General features: G+C 61.7%; 2 protein-coding genes across 3 annotated transcripts in view; one reads left to right on the forward strand and one right to left on the reverse strand.

Annotated features, from left to right (window-relative positions):
* Cacfd1 (calcium channel flower domain containing 1) overlaps positions 1–6,340 on the forward strand; it is a 6,803-nt gene extending 463 nt beyond the window's left edge. The window contains exons 2-5 of the mRNA XM_004640401.2: positions 1,185–1,257; positions 2,133–2,258; positions 5,576–5,683; positions 6,132–6,340. Of these exons, the coding sequence (XP_004640458.1) occupies positions 1,185–1,257; positions 2,133–2,258; positions 5,576–5,683; positions 6,132–6,222 (398 nt within the window). The 3' untranslated portion in view covers positions 6,223–6,340. The remainder of the gene's footprint in view (positions 1–1,184; positions 1,258–2,132; positions 2,259–5,575; positions 5,684–6,131) is intronic.
* A 1,102-nt stretch (positions 6,341–7,442) lies between these two features.
* Positions 7,443–14,527, reverse strand: Slc2a6 (solute carrier family 2 member 6). Of its 2 annotated transcripts, XM_023700421.1 has the most exons (11): positions 14,422–14,527; positions 13,774–14,093; positions 13,234–13,396; positions 12,025–12,231; positions 11,336–11,435; positions 10,655–10,872; positions 10,357–10,509; positions 9,803–9,911; positions 9,339–9,524; positions 9,071–9,216; positions 7,443–8,481 (listed from the first exon to the last, which is right to left on the reverse strand). In XM_023700421.1, the coding sequence occupies exons 2-11, from the start codon at positions 13,860–13,862 to the stop codon at positions 8,326–8,328; spliced, it is 1,527 nt and encodes a 508-aa protein (XP_023556189.1). In that variant the 5' UTR covers positions 13,863–14,093; positions 14,422–14,527; the 3' UTR covers positions 7,443–8,325. The 2 variants fall into 2 exon arrangements, with proteins under 2 accessions (XP_023556189.1, XP_023556190.1); XM_023700422.1 differs by lacking the exon at positions 14,422–14,527 and having other exon boundaries at positions 13,774–14,129.
* Positions 14,528–15,202: the final 675 nt, after the last annotated feature.

Consider the following 15,202-nt stretch of genomic DNA (forward strand, 5'->3'; position numbering starts at 1 on the left):
ATCCCGGGAGCCAGCCGCCTTGGGGGGGCAGGGCGCGCTCCTCGGCCGGCCTGAGGGTCTGTCCGGGCACTGCGCGGGAGCCCGGGGACAGCGCCTCGCGGGGAGGACAGGTCTGGGGACTCCAGCGCCTCGTGGCCGACAGGCTCCTGCTGGTGCCCTGGGGCTGGCCGGGGAGGACGGGGAGGACAGGTCTGGGGACTCCAGCGCCTCGTGGCCGACAGGCTCCTGCTGGTGCCCTGGGGCTGGCCGGGGAGGACGGCAGAGAGCAGAGGGCGCGGGGGCTGCGGGCTGACGCTGACCCTGCAGGCCCTGAGGCGGCCACAGCTCCTGTGCCCACGCCCGGGGCCTCCCTGCCCACGGCAAGCGCTGCCAGGGCTGCGCAGGACGTCAGTGGCTCACGAGGGCCGGCCCTCTCAGGCAGCTCGCCTCGCCTGTCTCCACGGCAGGCACCTGCTGCCTGCGTAGGGTTACACAGGAAAATGGAAAACGGCAGAATTCCAGCCCCGGTGGGGGATCAGGTGCAGGAGAGCTGCTGCAAGTTTAATGACCCAGCGCTAACTGCTGCCTCCAGAGGCCAAGGCCCTGCCCACGCGGCCACAGCCTGGACCTGCCTCCTGCCCGGCGCCAGCTCCCAGCTCTTGGCAGACCCGTCAGCAGCTGTGGCTGGGGTGGTGAGGGGGTGCAGAAGGAAGGGCGGCCCGGCTCCGCCTTGGCAGCACAGAATTTCCCTGTCAGTGCCCGTCCTAGACCCCTGGCGTCCTAGCAGTGGCTATGTGGGCTGCAGGAACCCGCTGATAGGAGAGAACTGGCCGGGAAGATGAGGGGAGCGGTCATTCGGCTCTTCCCTGGTCCCCATCTGCACAAGAGGCACCTCTTATTCCCAACTCAAAGTCAGAGGACTTCTGTGGGGCCAGCTCCAGGTGTCGGGACATGCTGACTGAGGCACGGGTCTAGGTGGAACACCAGCCCTCCTGTGCCCCTCACCAGCCTGTGGGGTGGGTGTGGATGCAGCCAGGTCACGGGGTGGCCCAGAGTGGGCCCTGCTGCTGCCTCTCTGGGGGCTGGCGGCTGGGCTGGCCCGACCCCGGTCCCAGCTGCAGCCCGCTGCCACAGCTGGTGATGGAAGCAGGATGTCCAGTGCCTGGGATCTCTCTGCTCATGCCTGCCACGTCTCCCGCTTCCAGCCTGCGCTGTCTCCGGCCTCTTCAGCTGCATCACGATCCACCCCCTGAACATCGCAGCCGGCGTGTGGATGCTGTGAGTGCCGCGCCTGCCCTGCCCTGCCCCGCCCCGCCCTGACCCCTTCCTGCACCCACAGTGTTGAGGTGTCTGGAGGGGGTGGGGCAGAGAGTGCCCCAGGCCCTTACTGCCTTCGCGGTGAAGGCTCAGGAAGCCCTGGCCCTGGTGGAAGGCCTGGCTGAGGGAGGCCCAGGCGGGGTCGTGGTACCCACCATGGAGGACTGTGTGGCCTCCCGGCCGGCGAGCAGTGCTGGGGACAGACAGGTGGGACACCGCGAGCCTGCGCCTGCTAGCGCGGTCAGGGTCACGCTGCTCCCAGCTGGGCACCGACAGGCCTGGCCAGGGCTTGGGCTTGGGTTCCAGGTTGGTAACTCTTCCCTGCCTAGCACCCCAGGAGGTGGCCTCAGTGTCAGCGGCTTATCTGCTCCTCTGACAGGGATTGGGACACAGGGCTTCCGGCACCTTTCTCTCCCATGTGGGCTTCCCACGCTCCTGCTTGTGGCCAGCCTAGGATCCTCGTAGCATCGGGCATGGGCCAGCCATCAGTGGCTGGGGGTGCTGGCTGCCTAGTGCCTGCTCTCCTGGTGCGTGGCCTTCGCCATGGTGGCAGTACTGGCGACCATGGCTATAGCACCGACACCTGCAGGCCTGCCCAGTGCTCCTGGTGGCTGTCCGTTTGGCAAGGGGGCCTGTCTTCTATGTCACAGAAGGGCAAAGAGACCAGGTACCCTGGCTCTTCCCTCAAGGGGGCTTGGTGCAGGGAGCACTAGGGCCGAGATGCCCGCCAGACACTCTGAAGGGGACGTAGGTGTCCTGGCGTGACCGGGGTGGGGAGGTGGTGCGGGGCTGCCCCTCCGTCACGGCCAGGCCTCCCTCCTGCCCATCTCCCACAGCATGAACGCCTTCATCCTATTGCTCTGCGAGGCGCCCTTCTGCTGCCAGTTCGTGGAGTTTGCAAACACCGTGGCCGAGAAGGTGGACCGGCTGCGTTCCTGGCAGAAGGCTGTCTTCTACTGCGGGTGAGGGGTGCTGGCGGGGCGGGGGCAGAGGGAGGGATGACAGCTGCTGAAGTTGCGGCCCTCCCAGGCACGTGGCCTGTAGCTGCAGCCACCCGTGAGTTCGTTCAGGAGCACGAGGGACAAGCATTGTGTGGGTTGGGGTTGGGCCTTGGCTGGGAGGTGTTGGGCGGACTCACAAAGCCAGGAGGTCGCCTTGGGTCCTGACACGAAGGACTCACACAGGTTGAAGAGCGGAAATCATGACTGCTCTCTAAATAGGCTTTGCTTTCGCCTTCCTGTCTGACAAGTTCAGCATGTGGCACTTCACCTCCGAGCCAGGGCTCTGAACTACGTTCAAGACAGATTTAATACACTCCTGGGCCAGGGCCGGTGCAGGGGAGCCAGCTGAGCGCAGTATATGTTAGTAGGACCTAGCTATCTTTAAGATAGATTCCTGCCAGGAGTGGCGGAGCAGCCTGTAACCCCAGCACACGGGGAGGCTGAGGCAGGAGGAGTGCAGTTGGAGCCCCGGCAGTGTAGCAGTTTAGCAAGACGCTATCTCGTATCTCAAAAAAAATAAAAATAAAAATAAATAGATAGATAAAAGGGCTGGAGATACAGTTCAGTGTGAAGACCCTGGCTCAAACCCCAGTACCAGGTGTTAAACCCAAAAGCGTAGATTCACACAGATGCTGGGGGCTGCTGGAGGCCAGCTGTGGGGGCTGGGTCTGCAACAGTTTTCTCTGTGCCCAAATCCCCAAGAATCCCAGCCTGGGGTGCCCACCAGTGGGCCTCGTCACACCTTTGGGTTTTTAAGTGTGCATTTCCCAAACTCATTCAGTCAGTTTGTAAAACAAAAAAATGTTGCTCCAAGCCCTGTCTCCTGGTGGTGAGCACCCTGCCTGTCTGAATTCACACACCTCTAAGGTTCGTTTTTCACAGTTGTAACCATTATCAACAGCTTTGTACCTGATTTTTTTTCACTTAATGTAATGACAAAAACATTTTTGGGGCTGGCCAGATAGCTCAGTGGACTCAGGCACCTGCTTAGGCAGGCGCAAGGACTAGGGTTGGATCCCCAGCCTGCGGTCCCGGCCCTGCTCCCGGGGCGCACCGAGATGGGATTGAGACTGGGCGTGGTGGTGCATGCCTGTAATCCCAGCACTTGTGAGGCTGAAAGACAGGAGGATTACTACGAGTCCAATCTGTGTACTGAGACCCTGTAGACCCTGTATTAAATACATAAAAAACTGAAACATTTTTATGTCACCCTCAAATGCTTTGACATTCTTCTTCCTCCTCCTCCACCTCCTCCATCCACCCCCCCCCCCAGACAGGGTCTCACTCTGTAGTCCAGGCTGGCCCTGAACTCTCAGTGATCCTCCTGCCTCAGCCTCCCAAACGCTGGGATTACAGGTGTGCACCACCACGCCCAGTCTCAACCACGTCTCAGTGCGCCCTGGGGGCAGGGCCAGCATGGCATGCCGGGGATCGAACCTCAGTCACTGTGCTCTGCCCAAGCAGGCGCTTTAGTCCACTGGGCTATCTGGCTGGCCCTTGGCATTTTTAATGATAGGAGTATTTATTGGTCCTTTTCTTAATTTGTTAATTGGTATAAATCAAGCTGTGACCAACATTTCTCTGGTCAGATTGATGTATTTCTGGTGAGCTCCTTAGGATGTACTTCTGGATGTGGGGTCAGCGGGTCCAAGGTGATGGTCATTAAAAAGACTTTTAATACGTGTGTTCAGTTGCTTCCCAAAGAGGCCTTCCTGGCATCCCTCGGCCTCGATGGCCCTGTGTCGGTACCAGCTTTACATTGGTATTTGTTATGTAAGGGGTGAACTATTTTCCTATGTGTTCTAATTGCATTTTTCTACTTGAACATTTTCTGGTTTACTTTTCTTTATTTATTTGGTGCAGGGTCTCGCTGCACAGTTCAGACTCGTAGTGATCCTCCCGTCTCAGCCTCCCCAGCGCTGGGATTACAGGCATGTGCCAACACGCCTGATTTCGGGGCCAGCACTGCATGCAGTACCAGGGATCAAACTTGGGGCCTTGCACTTGCCAGGCAGGCGCTTAGACTGCCGAGCTATGTTCCCCAGCCCCCAGCCCTGGTTCACTTTTTTTTTAGTACAGGGTGTACAGGGTCTCATTACGTAGATCAGACACTAGTGATCCTCCTGTTTTCAGCCTCCCAAGCGCTGGGATTACAGGCGTGCACCACCATGCTGTCTCAGTCGCCATCTTGGTGTGCCCCGTGCGTGTGTGGCTGGCAGGGCACACTGGGGATCGAACCCCAGCTGCTGCGCTCTGCCTAAGCAGGCGCTTTAGTCTGCTGAGCCATCTGGCTGGCCCTTGGTTTACTTTTCAATGGATTAGAGCTCCAGTGTTTGCTTGGTGGGTCATATGTATTTTCTATATTAAATGTTTCGTAATCCTTTGTTATACGTCCTGCCCATATTTTTCTAGCCTATGGTTTGCCTTTAGCTTGGACGAACAGTTACTCTGCTGCGGTCCTGGCCTTTCCTTGTGATTTTTATTATTCCTTTATTAATTTTTATGCTATCATAAAGTAAAACAAGAAAAATAGGGCCCCGGAGATGGCTCAGTGGACTAAGCGCTTCCCTGGCAAGCGCAAGGGCCTGAGTTCAACCCCTGGTTCCACAAAAAAAAAAAAAGAAAAATGAAAATTTTAAGTCCCCCTCTTAAGTTGAGGATGGGACTTTGGGGTGGTTCTGGCAGCTGAGATCTCCTGAACGCATGTCCCCTAGACAAGTGGGAGTGCAGGTGGAGCTGGTGGCCACAGGTCCCACCCAGCCGCCCAGGAACCACCCGGAAAGCTGCGGCCCTGCTGGTGCGTGGGTGCCGGCTTAAGGATGGGCCAAGCGGGCTCACCACCAGGTGGCGCCCTGCAGCTGTGAGCCCCACGGGCCCCGCCGTGGCTGGTTTTCCTATGTGGGCAAGGAGCATTTATTTGGTGCCTGTGCTGGCCAGGGTCGTGTTAGTCGGCCGGCGTGCCTGGGCTCACGCACCTCACTTGGAGAAGCTGAGGGCTCGTGGGCCGGGACAGACCCCAGACTCCCGGCGCTGTGTCTGCCTTCGGGAGCAGTGAGGGCGGGACTGCCTGTTGCAGCTGAAGTCCTCGTGGACCACACCACGAAACACGGGTCATGTTCAGGGCACGCAAGGGCCTCGTGCAGCCCAGCCACGGACCTGTCCTGCAGATGAGTCGGGCTTCTCCCTGCCCCCCAGTTGCCTGGGGAGGAGCCGGTGCACCTGGGCAGCCCCTGGGTGCTGTGGGGCCACACGTGCCCTTGACCTCTGTCTCCTCCCAGGATGGCTGTGATCCCCATCGTCATGAGCCTGACTTTGACCACGCTGCTGGGCAATGCTGTCGCCTTTGCCACCGGGGTGCTGTACGGACTCTCTGCCCTGGGCAAAAAGTGCGTCCATGGCCCAACAGGGTGGGGCTGTGGGTGTCCTGGCCATGGTGGGGACATGCGGGGAGTGGCCCCTCTGGGCCCTGCATGGACACGGAGACTCAGGCAGTCCACGACCGACCAGTGTTCCAGGGATGGAGGTGGGAAACGTCAGGGGGCTGTCTGGGTGACCCCATCCTGCATCCTGGATGTGCCCTGGGCACCTCAGCCAGTCACTCTGTTCCTGCAGAGCCTGGTTTGGTGACAGAACCCACAGAGCCCAGCGTCCAGGCTGCCTGTGCCACTCTAGAGGTGCTCAGGCCTTTGTGCCCCTAGCAGTGGCTACTCTCTAGGGAACCGAAAGGCCCTGTGGGCTCTGCCTGCCTGGGCTGTATCCTAGGAACTGGGAGGCACCCAGGCTGTGCCCTGTGGGACACCCACCACTCTAGGGCACCCTCCACTCTCTCCCCAGGGGCGATGCTGTCTCCTATGCCCGGATCCAGCAGCAGAAGCAGCAGGTGGATGAGGAGAAGCTGGCAGAGACCGTGGAGGGGGAGCTGTGATGCGGGTGCTGCCTCTGCCCGCCCTGCCCCCACCTGGCTCTGGGGAGCTTGTCTGGAGGAGGCCCCGTGTGTGTCCCCTGCCCAGCCCAGCCCAGCCCAGGTCCTGACCCCATGGTGCTGGGGGACACAACTGACCTGGTGCTGCCCGTCTGGGCCGACAGCTGGGCCACTGTGGTGCTGTGGACTCCATGCCCCACGAGCAGCTCGCATGCGCACTTGGGGCCTGCTGAGCGGCTCCCCCACCCCAGGCCCGTCCATCAGAGGGAGCGCCCCGGCTCCTGGGCCACTGGAGGCCAGAGCTGTGCTGTTCCTGTGCGCAGGGCACAGGGTGGAGCAGCATCCCGAGTCCTCACTGCCAGGGAGCTGGCCAGTCCTGTGGGGAGCGTCCCCCCAGTGCTCTGGCACTTGGATGCCCAGCTGCCCACCTCCTTCAGGCCCTACCGTACTCCGCCTTGGGCTTGGTGCTAAGCAAGTGAGGTGAGGTAGGTGAGGTACCTGTGGGGATGCCTCCAACCCCCACGGGGTCCTGCCCTGTGCTGGCAGTAGCTGCTCCCCACCAGCAGGGCTGAGGTGACCCATGCCAGGTTTGCCTGCCTGGGCAGCCTCCTGCCTTGGAAAGCCGCTCCCTGCAGAGCTGCCTGCTGCCCAGAGGCAGCCTGTGTACAGGAAGTGCCCCTGCTGGAAGTGCCCTGTCCAACCCTGCTCTGGGCAGTCTCCTCTTACCCCAGGACTTCGGCCTCAGCTGTGCACTAGCTTGGCCCGTGGCTGTTGGGCACATGCCTGTGTGCTGGTCTGACGTGCTCCCTCTGGGGCTGGCCTGGAGCCCCGGTTCCCCGGTCTCCCAGCTGGGCTTGCTCTAGCTCCCCGAGCTTGGGGACTGGCTTGTGCTTCCTGGAGACCAGTTCCCAGGCTGTGCCCAGGTCTGTTTCCTGGAGGACACTGAGGCCTGTTGGTGTTTGGAGCTGGAGCAGGTGGGGGCACTTGGGGCTGGGCCGGCACCACCCAGGGACACAGCAGAGGGCTCCGGTCAGCATGCCCTTCTAGGCGCCGGGCTGAGCTCCTGGGTGCCAGGGCGTTAGAGTGCGGCTGGCCTGCTGGGACAGGGGCCCTCAGGTTCCTCTGGGTTTGCCTTCTTCAGGCCACATCTGGGCTCACGGGGTGTGTGTGTGTGTGTGTGTGTGTGTGTGTGTGTGTGAGAGAGAGAGAGAGAGACAGACAGACAGATTCCCATCTTGCTTCCAGGAGGAGCAAGGACTTTGCCTACTCCTCCTGGCCCAGGCATGGGACTCCGGGGCCCCTTCTGCCTGCACCTTGGGGGCTGCAGCAGGAGGGGAAACTTGGTGGGGGTGAGCAGCTCCCCGGGGCGGGCACCCAGGCTGGCCAGCCTGTGGCAGAGTCTGGGTTCCAACTTCCTGTGCCTCCCTCAGGCGGCTGGTTTGCATCCTGAGCAACAAATGGGGCTGTCGAAGGCCGCTCACGCTGCCTGCGACCTTCTGTGTCCCCCGAAGGGTGGGGGCGCACAGCCCACACTGCTCCCAGGAGTCACTTGCTGGAGGTCACAGACAGGAGGACCAGGCTGGGCAGGCCCACCCCCTTCTCTGGGGCCCATGGAGGCCTGTCAGGAGGGCAGCAGGCCCAGCTGACCCGGGTGGCTGCTGGGGAGGGGTCTCTTCTGAGTAGACCCACACCTTCCTCCGGGGGTGCGGGTCCAGTTTCTTTATTTTGATAAATACTATGAACAGTTTGCATATTGGAGCCAGACTGACCTCGCAGGCTGCTGCGCCCTGGCCTTCGAAGTCTGTAGTGTTCCCAGTGGTGGCCAAGGGATCAGAACAGGGTGATGGAACCATGTCCCTGTGTGGGGCCATCTTGTCATCTGGTCCTGTTCTTGCTCTTGGGCATAGTCCCTTGAACGTGAGCCAGGAGCCAGGCCTGAGGTAGCCCAGCAGGGTCTTGTCCCTGGGTCCCACGTGTGCCCTCCTTTGACGCATGCCACCTCCTCCCAGGCAGGTCTCAGCATGCATATGCAGCATCATGGGCAGCAGGGCCTCCTGTCAGCTGCTGGTTGCAGGGTGGCGTTGTGCATGTCCTAGCGGCCTCTGCCTAGCGCAGGAAGGACCTCCTCCCTGTGCGGAAGTAGGACTCGATCTGCTCCAGCGAGCGGCCCTTGGTCTCCGGCACACAGCAGCCTGTGAACACCAGGCTCACCAGACAGATGGCCGCAAAGAAGAAGAAAGGCACCTGCAGGCCGAAGGCATTCTGGGGGTGTAGAGTGGGGGACAGGATCACACAGAGAAACTCGCCTGTCCCACCAGCCTGTGGGCCTGCATCTCACCATGCCCTGCTGAGCCCTCCCCTTTCCCCACTGCTTCTAGTTGGCCCTCCGCTCTCCCCAGGGATGGCTACAGCGTCCCTGCCCAAATGGAGGGTGTACTTCGCCCTACCGTGTTGCACAGGGGCACCCAGCACGTGCCTGTCTGCCTGCCTGGCCCAGCCTGGTCCCCCCAGGGTGCCCCAGGCAAGGCTTCGCAGAGCTGGCCTTGTGGGGCTGCACAGGGCGCCCAGGCTCTGCTGTGCTCGGGCTGCTGGAGGCAGGGCCTTTCTGGGCTGGGAGGTGGCCTGACCCCTCAGCACAGTTCCTGAGCTCATTCCTGTTTCTTATAGCTGAGGGGTCTCGGCTGTGGTGTCACCTGACTGCTCTTGGCTTCCAGGGGAGGGGCATATGCTAGTCTTCCAGGGCTGCCATGGGGGTGACGTCACTTATGGCAGAAGGGTCCTGGCATCAAGCAGGGGTCCTGGCTGGCAAGATGGGACCTGGGGGCCCCACACCGCGCACATGGGCACTCACCACCACAAGCAGGAAGGACTTGGTGAGGGCAAAGGCCGTAAGCCAGCTGGCCAGCACACACAGCCCTGAGGCCACACCGCGGGCCTGCAGGGGCAGGATCTCGGACATGAGGAGCCAGGTGATGGGCCCCCAGCCCATGGCATAGCCTGTGGGGCCATGGGGGACACGCATACCTTGTCTCACCACGCCACAGGAGGCTCAGCCATCCCCCAAACAGACCAGGACAGCCCCTTCCTGGAACACACCCGCAGCTTGCCCGGCCACCTACCCATGATGAAGAACATGGTGGCCAGCAGAGGCACCAGGGTGAGGTAGCTGCTGGGTGTGGCTGGGGGCTGCTCGGTGGCCCCCAAGGGCATGTTTTCCAGGCCCACAGTGCCATTGGGGGCCAGAGCCCTTGGGCCAAATTGCACGTACAGCCCCAGTGTCAGGTTGGCAGCAAACATGACGGTTGCTGTGGACACAGAGTGGTTTTGGGGGTCAGGACCCCTGAGCCCCTGGGCCTCGGCTGGCCCATGGGGGTGGGGGGTGTTCCACTCGGGCGCCGGCTGCACCTTCAGCTGGGCTTGAGGCCTGTTGCCCTGTGGTGCCCAGCCCACTCCATCACTCCCGTGAGCACCAGGCACCTTGCTGGGGCAGCTGGCCCATGGCAGGCCTGGGCCAACTGCACTCTGCTCTGGCCCCCACGGTGGCACTGTCAAAGGGGACACAAGCCATAGCAGGGCTGCTCACCTGACACAAACAGCAGAACCTTGCGGCCGGCCAGGTCCATGGTGAGGGCAGCGATCAGCACGGACAGGAGCCTCACAGCCCCCACAATGGCTGCGTCATCCTCAGGGGGCTGTAGGGAGGTGGGCCGCCCCTGTGGCTGGCAGACCCAGCCTGCAGCTCCCGTCCCCACCTCCGCATCCACCCCTCCCACAAGCCCTGCGGGGCACTCTGATCTGAAGCCATAGTTGCAGCTTCTTGGAGGACCTGTGTGCCCAGCACTCCTCTGGGCAGGGCCATCTGCTTGCTGTGGCCACCCTGAGCCCCATAGGGTCCAGGGGGCTAGTCTTTCTTATGGAGGTGCAGCCCCCGGGGCTCTGAGCCTCGGGCCGTGGTCCCGTGGTCCCAAGGGGTGTACATTTCTATTAAACTGGTTTGCTCTGTCATCCAGTACAGTTTACTTTAGAGACGGGGTGACCCCGGGAGCTTCCACACACCTGCTCGGGTCTGAGTGCTCAGCACGGGCACCAAGGCCTGGGGTCAGCGCATGAACCCAGGGGGCGCGGGAGGGCTCTCACCAGCAGCACGGCCGTGCTGTTGAAGATGGGCTGCAGGTAGACCAGGATGGGCGTGATGCCTGTCAGCTGCTGCAGGAAGCGCATCAGCAGGGCGATGAGGGTGGGCCGGAACATGTGGGGGTCCCGGGCTTCCGCCAGAGACATGCGGCTGTTCTGGAACACAAGGCCAGCACTGAGGGCGCTCTGCAGGCCTCTTTTGCCCCTGCCCAGGGCTGGCCAGCAGAAGTAACCCTGCTCGGCTCAGCTCTTAGCCCAGAGGAAGCAACCAAGCTGAGAGGCAAGCCCAGCCCGGCTGCACCTGTCGCTGGACGTTGTTCTGGATCTGCTCGAACTCCCAGCGCACGGCCTGGGTGTCAGCGGTGTGGCGCAGCCAGGTCAGTGCGCGCAGAGCCTCCTCCTCCCGGCCCCGTGACAGCAGGAAGCGCGGGGAGTTGGGCATAAAGCTGAGCAGCAGGACCATGATGAGCACGGGCCCCTCTCCGGCCACGGCCAGCCAGCGCCAGGGCAGCAGGAGGCCTGCAGGGGAGGAGTGGGAGGTTCTGATCTAGCCCAGTGCCGCCTCCTGCAGGGTCCGCCCTGATGGCCTTGGTCTCTGTGTGCAGCAGGGAGGGCTTCAGGGACTGCGCAGCCTTTGGCACATGGCCAGCGGCCCTGGGAGGAGGGGGAGGCCGGGCAAGGCCTGGGCCCACTCTGCTGTCTTTCCTACATGTACTCTTCGGGCCCTCTGCTGCTGGAAAGACACCTGAGGCTGACCCGGGAGATGCTGTCATTTTCCAGCTAGGAAGTGGGCCTGGTGACCAGAGAGGGGCAGGGGACAGTCTGGAGGAACTGGCCGTGGCTGGGAGCCTGGGAAGCTATCCGCTGTCCCCTGACCCTAGGCTCCCCAAGGGTGCTGGGAGTGTTCATTCCCTCCCTATTCGTCTGCCTCTGTGACACCCTGATACCCTGAGCCTGCCCGCAAGGCGCAGGGAATACTTGCCCAGGGCGTAGAGGGACAGGGATCCAAACACTGCCATGAGCTGCGGTGTGGCCCCCAGGGCTCCCCGAACGCCAGGGGGAGCGATCTCAGACACGTACACCTGCAAGACACACACCCTGCGGTGCCCTGGGGGCTCTAGTGAATGCAGGTTCCTGGGCCTGGCTTGCTGGGAGAGCTGATGGGGGTCTGTCCTTACTGATCTGGGCTTATTGCGTGCCCTCTGGCCTCGGATCCCTAACTGTGAGGGGGACAGCAGCACTTGGATCTAAAATGGGGGTGACGAGGCCCGAGGCCAGCACTTGGCGAGGCCGGGCGTCCAGATGAGGGTGCTGAGCAGGTGTCTGCTCTTCCTTGGCCTGCTGCCCTGGGCGCATGGCACAGCCGACCGGCACGCGTAGGTGGGAAGGCCGGGGTGGGGAGGACACTTCCCCCTCCTTCCTTCCTGTTGCTCAGTGTTTTCTGCGATTGAGCAAAGTGCCTGTGGTCAAGAAAAGGGTAGGAAGTGTGCAGGGTCCAGGGTGGGGTGGGCTGGGGACATGGAGACCGTTTCCCTAGGATTGGCTCCCGTGGGGGGCGAGCGAGGCCCCTCAGCAGCCCCGGCACAGCTGAGCACGCGGTGGGGCTGGGAGGGCTTCTCCCAGTGGCGGCCTGGCACCCACCCCGAGGCCGTGCGGGAGCCCCCTCCTTACCGGGATGCAGGCGGCTGTGAGACCCCCAGCAAAGCCCGTCAGCATCCGCCCCAGCAGCAGCATCCAGAGCCCGTGGGCACCGGCCATGAGCGCGTAGCCCACCACAGAGGGCAAGGCAGAGAACATGATGCTCAACTTCCGGCCCAGCAGGTCGTTGAGGAGCATAGCGCTCAGGCCTCCGGCCGCAGCACCCAGGGTGAAGATGGACTGTGGAGGGAGGGGCGAGGCTCTGGGCACCCCACTTCCAATCCCAGAGGCCACGGTGGGCAGCAAGGTAGTGTGCCCAGCTCCAGAGGTACACGAGCAGTGGGTCTGGCCAGCAGGTGTTGGAGCACCTACTATTTCAGTACAGGATAATCCCGGGACTGGAAGGCCTTGAGACCTTGAGACTGAAGGCTCGACTCCCTGGCGGGGTGTGATTCTGTTACTTGATGTCAACGGGTCCGGGGCACAGTGCTCTTTTTTTTTGGCAGAGTCTCACTATCCAGTTCAGACTGGCCTTGAGCTCACTTTGTAGCCCAGGCTGGCCTTGAACTTTCAGGGATCCTCCTGCTTCAGCCTCATGAGTGCTGGGATTACAGGCGTGTGCCACCACCCCTGGCTGGGGTACAATGTTTAGTCTGTCTGAGCCTCCGTTTGTCCTGGTGGATTGTGAGGAAGGCAAGAGGACTCATTGTCCTGGCTGGTCCTGGGAGTCAAGGCTCGTTCTAAGGGCTCAGTGAACCCCCAGGGGTTTTCACTTTAGCTACTAATTTGTAATTCTACATTGAGGCTCTTGAGATGGTTGACTGTAGAGCTCTGGACTCCCAAGGCCCAGTCTGTCCTTCCCCAGCCCGTGTCCCTCCCACTGGCACCTGATGTCCCTGCCCCATCTGTCCAGGGCCCGGGTCCTGGACAGCCTTGGCACCCCAACACCCACCTGCTTCTTCCTTTTTTTTTTTTTTTTTTTTTTTCTACTGGGAATTGAACTCAGGGCCTGGAGCTTGCCATGCAGGAGTTGTGCTGTTGAGCTATCTCCCAGGCCCCTAGAGTGCCCACTTGGCTTTTCCTTCCTCCATCCACCAAAATCACCTGGTGTCACCCTGCCAGCCAGCTGCCCAGAGTAGGGAGGGGGCGGGCTGGGCCCTGCAGGGGTGCCCAGGTTGAGCTTCCCGAGGTCCCTAGTGGTGCACCATCTGCTGCCACACCCCTTCCAGAGCAGGACCTTACCCCGAACCAGGACGCCTGGGTTTTGGTCAGCCGCAGATCTGGGTCGGAGGAGTGTTCCAGGGCGGGGATGACAGGGGACGTGTAGACCAGGGCGTAGCCGAAGCTGAAATTGCCCAGCACCGCAGCGAAGGTGGCCAGGAACACCTTTTTGCTCTGCAAGGCCCTGAGAGGGACGGGAAGAGGGGACAGAAGGACCGGGGGTTTCTTAGGCCCTACTCACCGCCGGCCCCGTCTTTCCCGAGCCCCCGGCCGCCCAACCCCACCACCGAGCGGCCCCTCCCGGAGCCCTAGGGCGCCTCCCGCGGCGCCGCTGCAGGTTTGCAGCGTGACCTGAGGCTGGCTGTCCCCGCTAGGCCTGGCCAGCCGGAGCCGGGTCTCGCGCTCCCGGAGGCCGTCCCTGTCTCAGCGACAGGAGGGGCCTCCTGCGGGAGGTCTCAGCGGCCACTTGCCGGGTCCGAGGAGGCCCGGAGCGCCGGCCGGAGGTCTTCTGCGGAGACCAGGCCACCGCAGTCCCGCCCATGCTCCCACCCGAGGGCTCACCCGGGCCTCTCTCCGGGCCCTGGCGCCGGCGGTTCCTCGGGGAAGGTGTCATAGTCGCGGCCCTCGGCACCCAGCAGCGGCTCCTGCATCTCAGAGCATCTGCCGGGCGCGAGCCCAGCCCGGGCCAGCAGCGGGGACCACCAGGCTCCGCCTCCCGCCCGCGATTGGCTGAAGGGCCGGCCTGCGGCTCCACGCCGGCCAATGGGGAGGCCGCACGCCGCGCGGATGCTGGCTGCCGGCTGCAGGGCGCTGGCGGTCGGTGCGCGAGCAGAGCGCGGTGCAGCCCGCCCAGTCCCCGCGCCCGGCGTCCTGGGGTCCCGCTGCGGGAGGGACGAGCCCGAACCTGAGAGGCGGAGCAACTGGCGGGGCCCACCCAGCGAACGCCCGCCCGCCCCCCGCTGCTGCACCTGCACGTCCCACCTGCCGAGGTCCCCTCTGCCCCCTCCCTCGCGCGCCCAGCTGCAGACCCCGCGTGTTCCGGGTGGTGAGCGGCGCGGCAGGGGCCGGGGCAGGATTTGCCTCCCCTGCCCCAGGCCTGGGACTTTCTGTGCGTCAAAATAACCGTAGCTGTTTGTTGCCAGTCATTCGGGTAGGAATACAAGTTTAAGAAAAACCAAAACCGAAACTTCCCTAGCCATCCATTCAGACCTGCGGAGCGACAGTCGCGGTGTCCAGCTGTCCTGTGACTTTTCAATCACTTCCTCTTCCGTGTCTGCCCGGGTCCTCAAGCTGATCCTTTGTTGTCGAGCTTTTGGGTTATTTCCAAACGTTAGCGATTAAAATAGAAAAGCATTGTTTTTAAAGTTTCAGTTCCCTTTTATTATAATAGGCGTGTGATGTAGCGGGAAGGCAGAGAAAGTGCAGCGACGAGCGCTCGTCACCCTGCGGCCCGCCCGGCGTCCCCCCTCCACCCCGTGCAAGGGGTTTGCACGGCCGGCTCTGGGCGTTCATTGCATTCAACCGAGGTCTCGCCGCTGAGCAGACTCAGGTGCAGACAACCCCAGGAACGGAGGGCGCGGCATCCCCTCGAGAGCCATTTGTAACGGAGGAAGAATGAAATAAGTAGTTTTTGTTCTTTTTTATTTTATTTTATTTTATTTTATTTTGAGACAGTCTAGCTATGTAGCCCAGGCTGACCTTGCCCTCACAGCGATCCTCCTGCCTCAGTCTCCTGAGAACTGAGATTACAGGTGTGTGCTACCACGCCCAGCTAGAGATAGAGCAACTTTTATTTTTTTCCATAACTTTATTGACAAACAAACAGCAATGAGACAGTTTCAAACCACATTGGTAGGACAGTTTCTATAATTAGCACATTGCATACTCTCTTCCTAGTGGTTAATTGCTGTACAAGATGCGGACATGATATCCTATTTACAAACACTATTAGAACAAATTCCTCTATTCATTAAGAGAATGCAACTATATA

The sequence above is a fragment of the Octodon degus genome, unplaced genomic scaffold, assembly GCF_000260255.1.
Source record: "Octodon degus isolate 3935 unplaced genomic scaffold, OctDeg1.0 scaffold00123, whole genome shotgun sequence".
NCBI lineage: Eukaryota > Metazoa > Chordata > Mammalia > Rodentia > Octodontidae > Octodon > Octodon degus.

Coding starts and splice junctions, on each gene's coding strand:
- Slc2a6 (XM_023700421.1), bottom strand. CDS start 13,862: ATGCAGGAGCCGCTGCTGGGTGCCGAGGGCCGCGACTATGACACCTTC. Junction 9,525..9,802: donor GGTTCTGCTGTTTGTGTCAG/GTGAGCAGCCCT, acceptor CTGTGTCCACAG/CAACCGTCATGTTTGCTGCC. Junction 8,482..9,070: donor AGTCCTTCCTGCTTGTGGTG/GTGAGTGCCCAT, acceptor CTACACCCCCAG/AATGCCTTCGGCCTGCAGGT.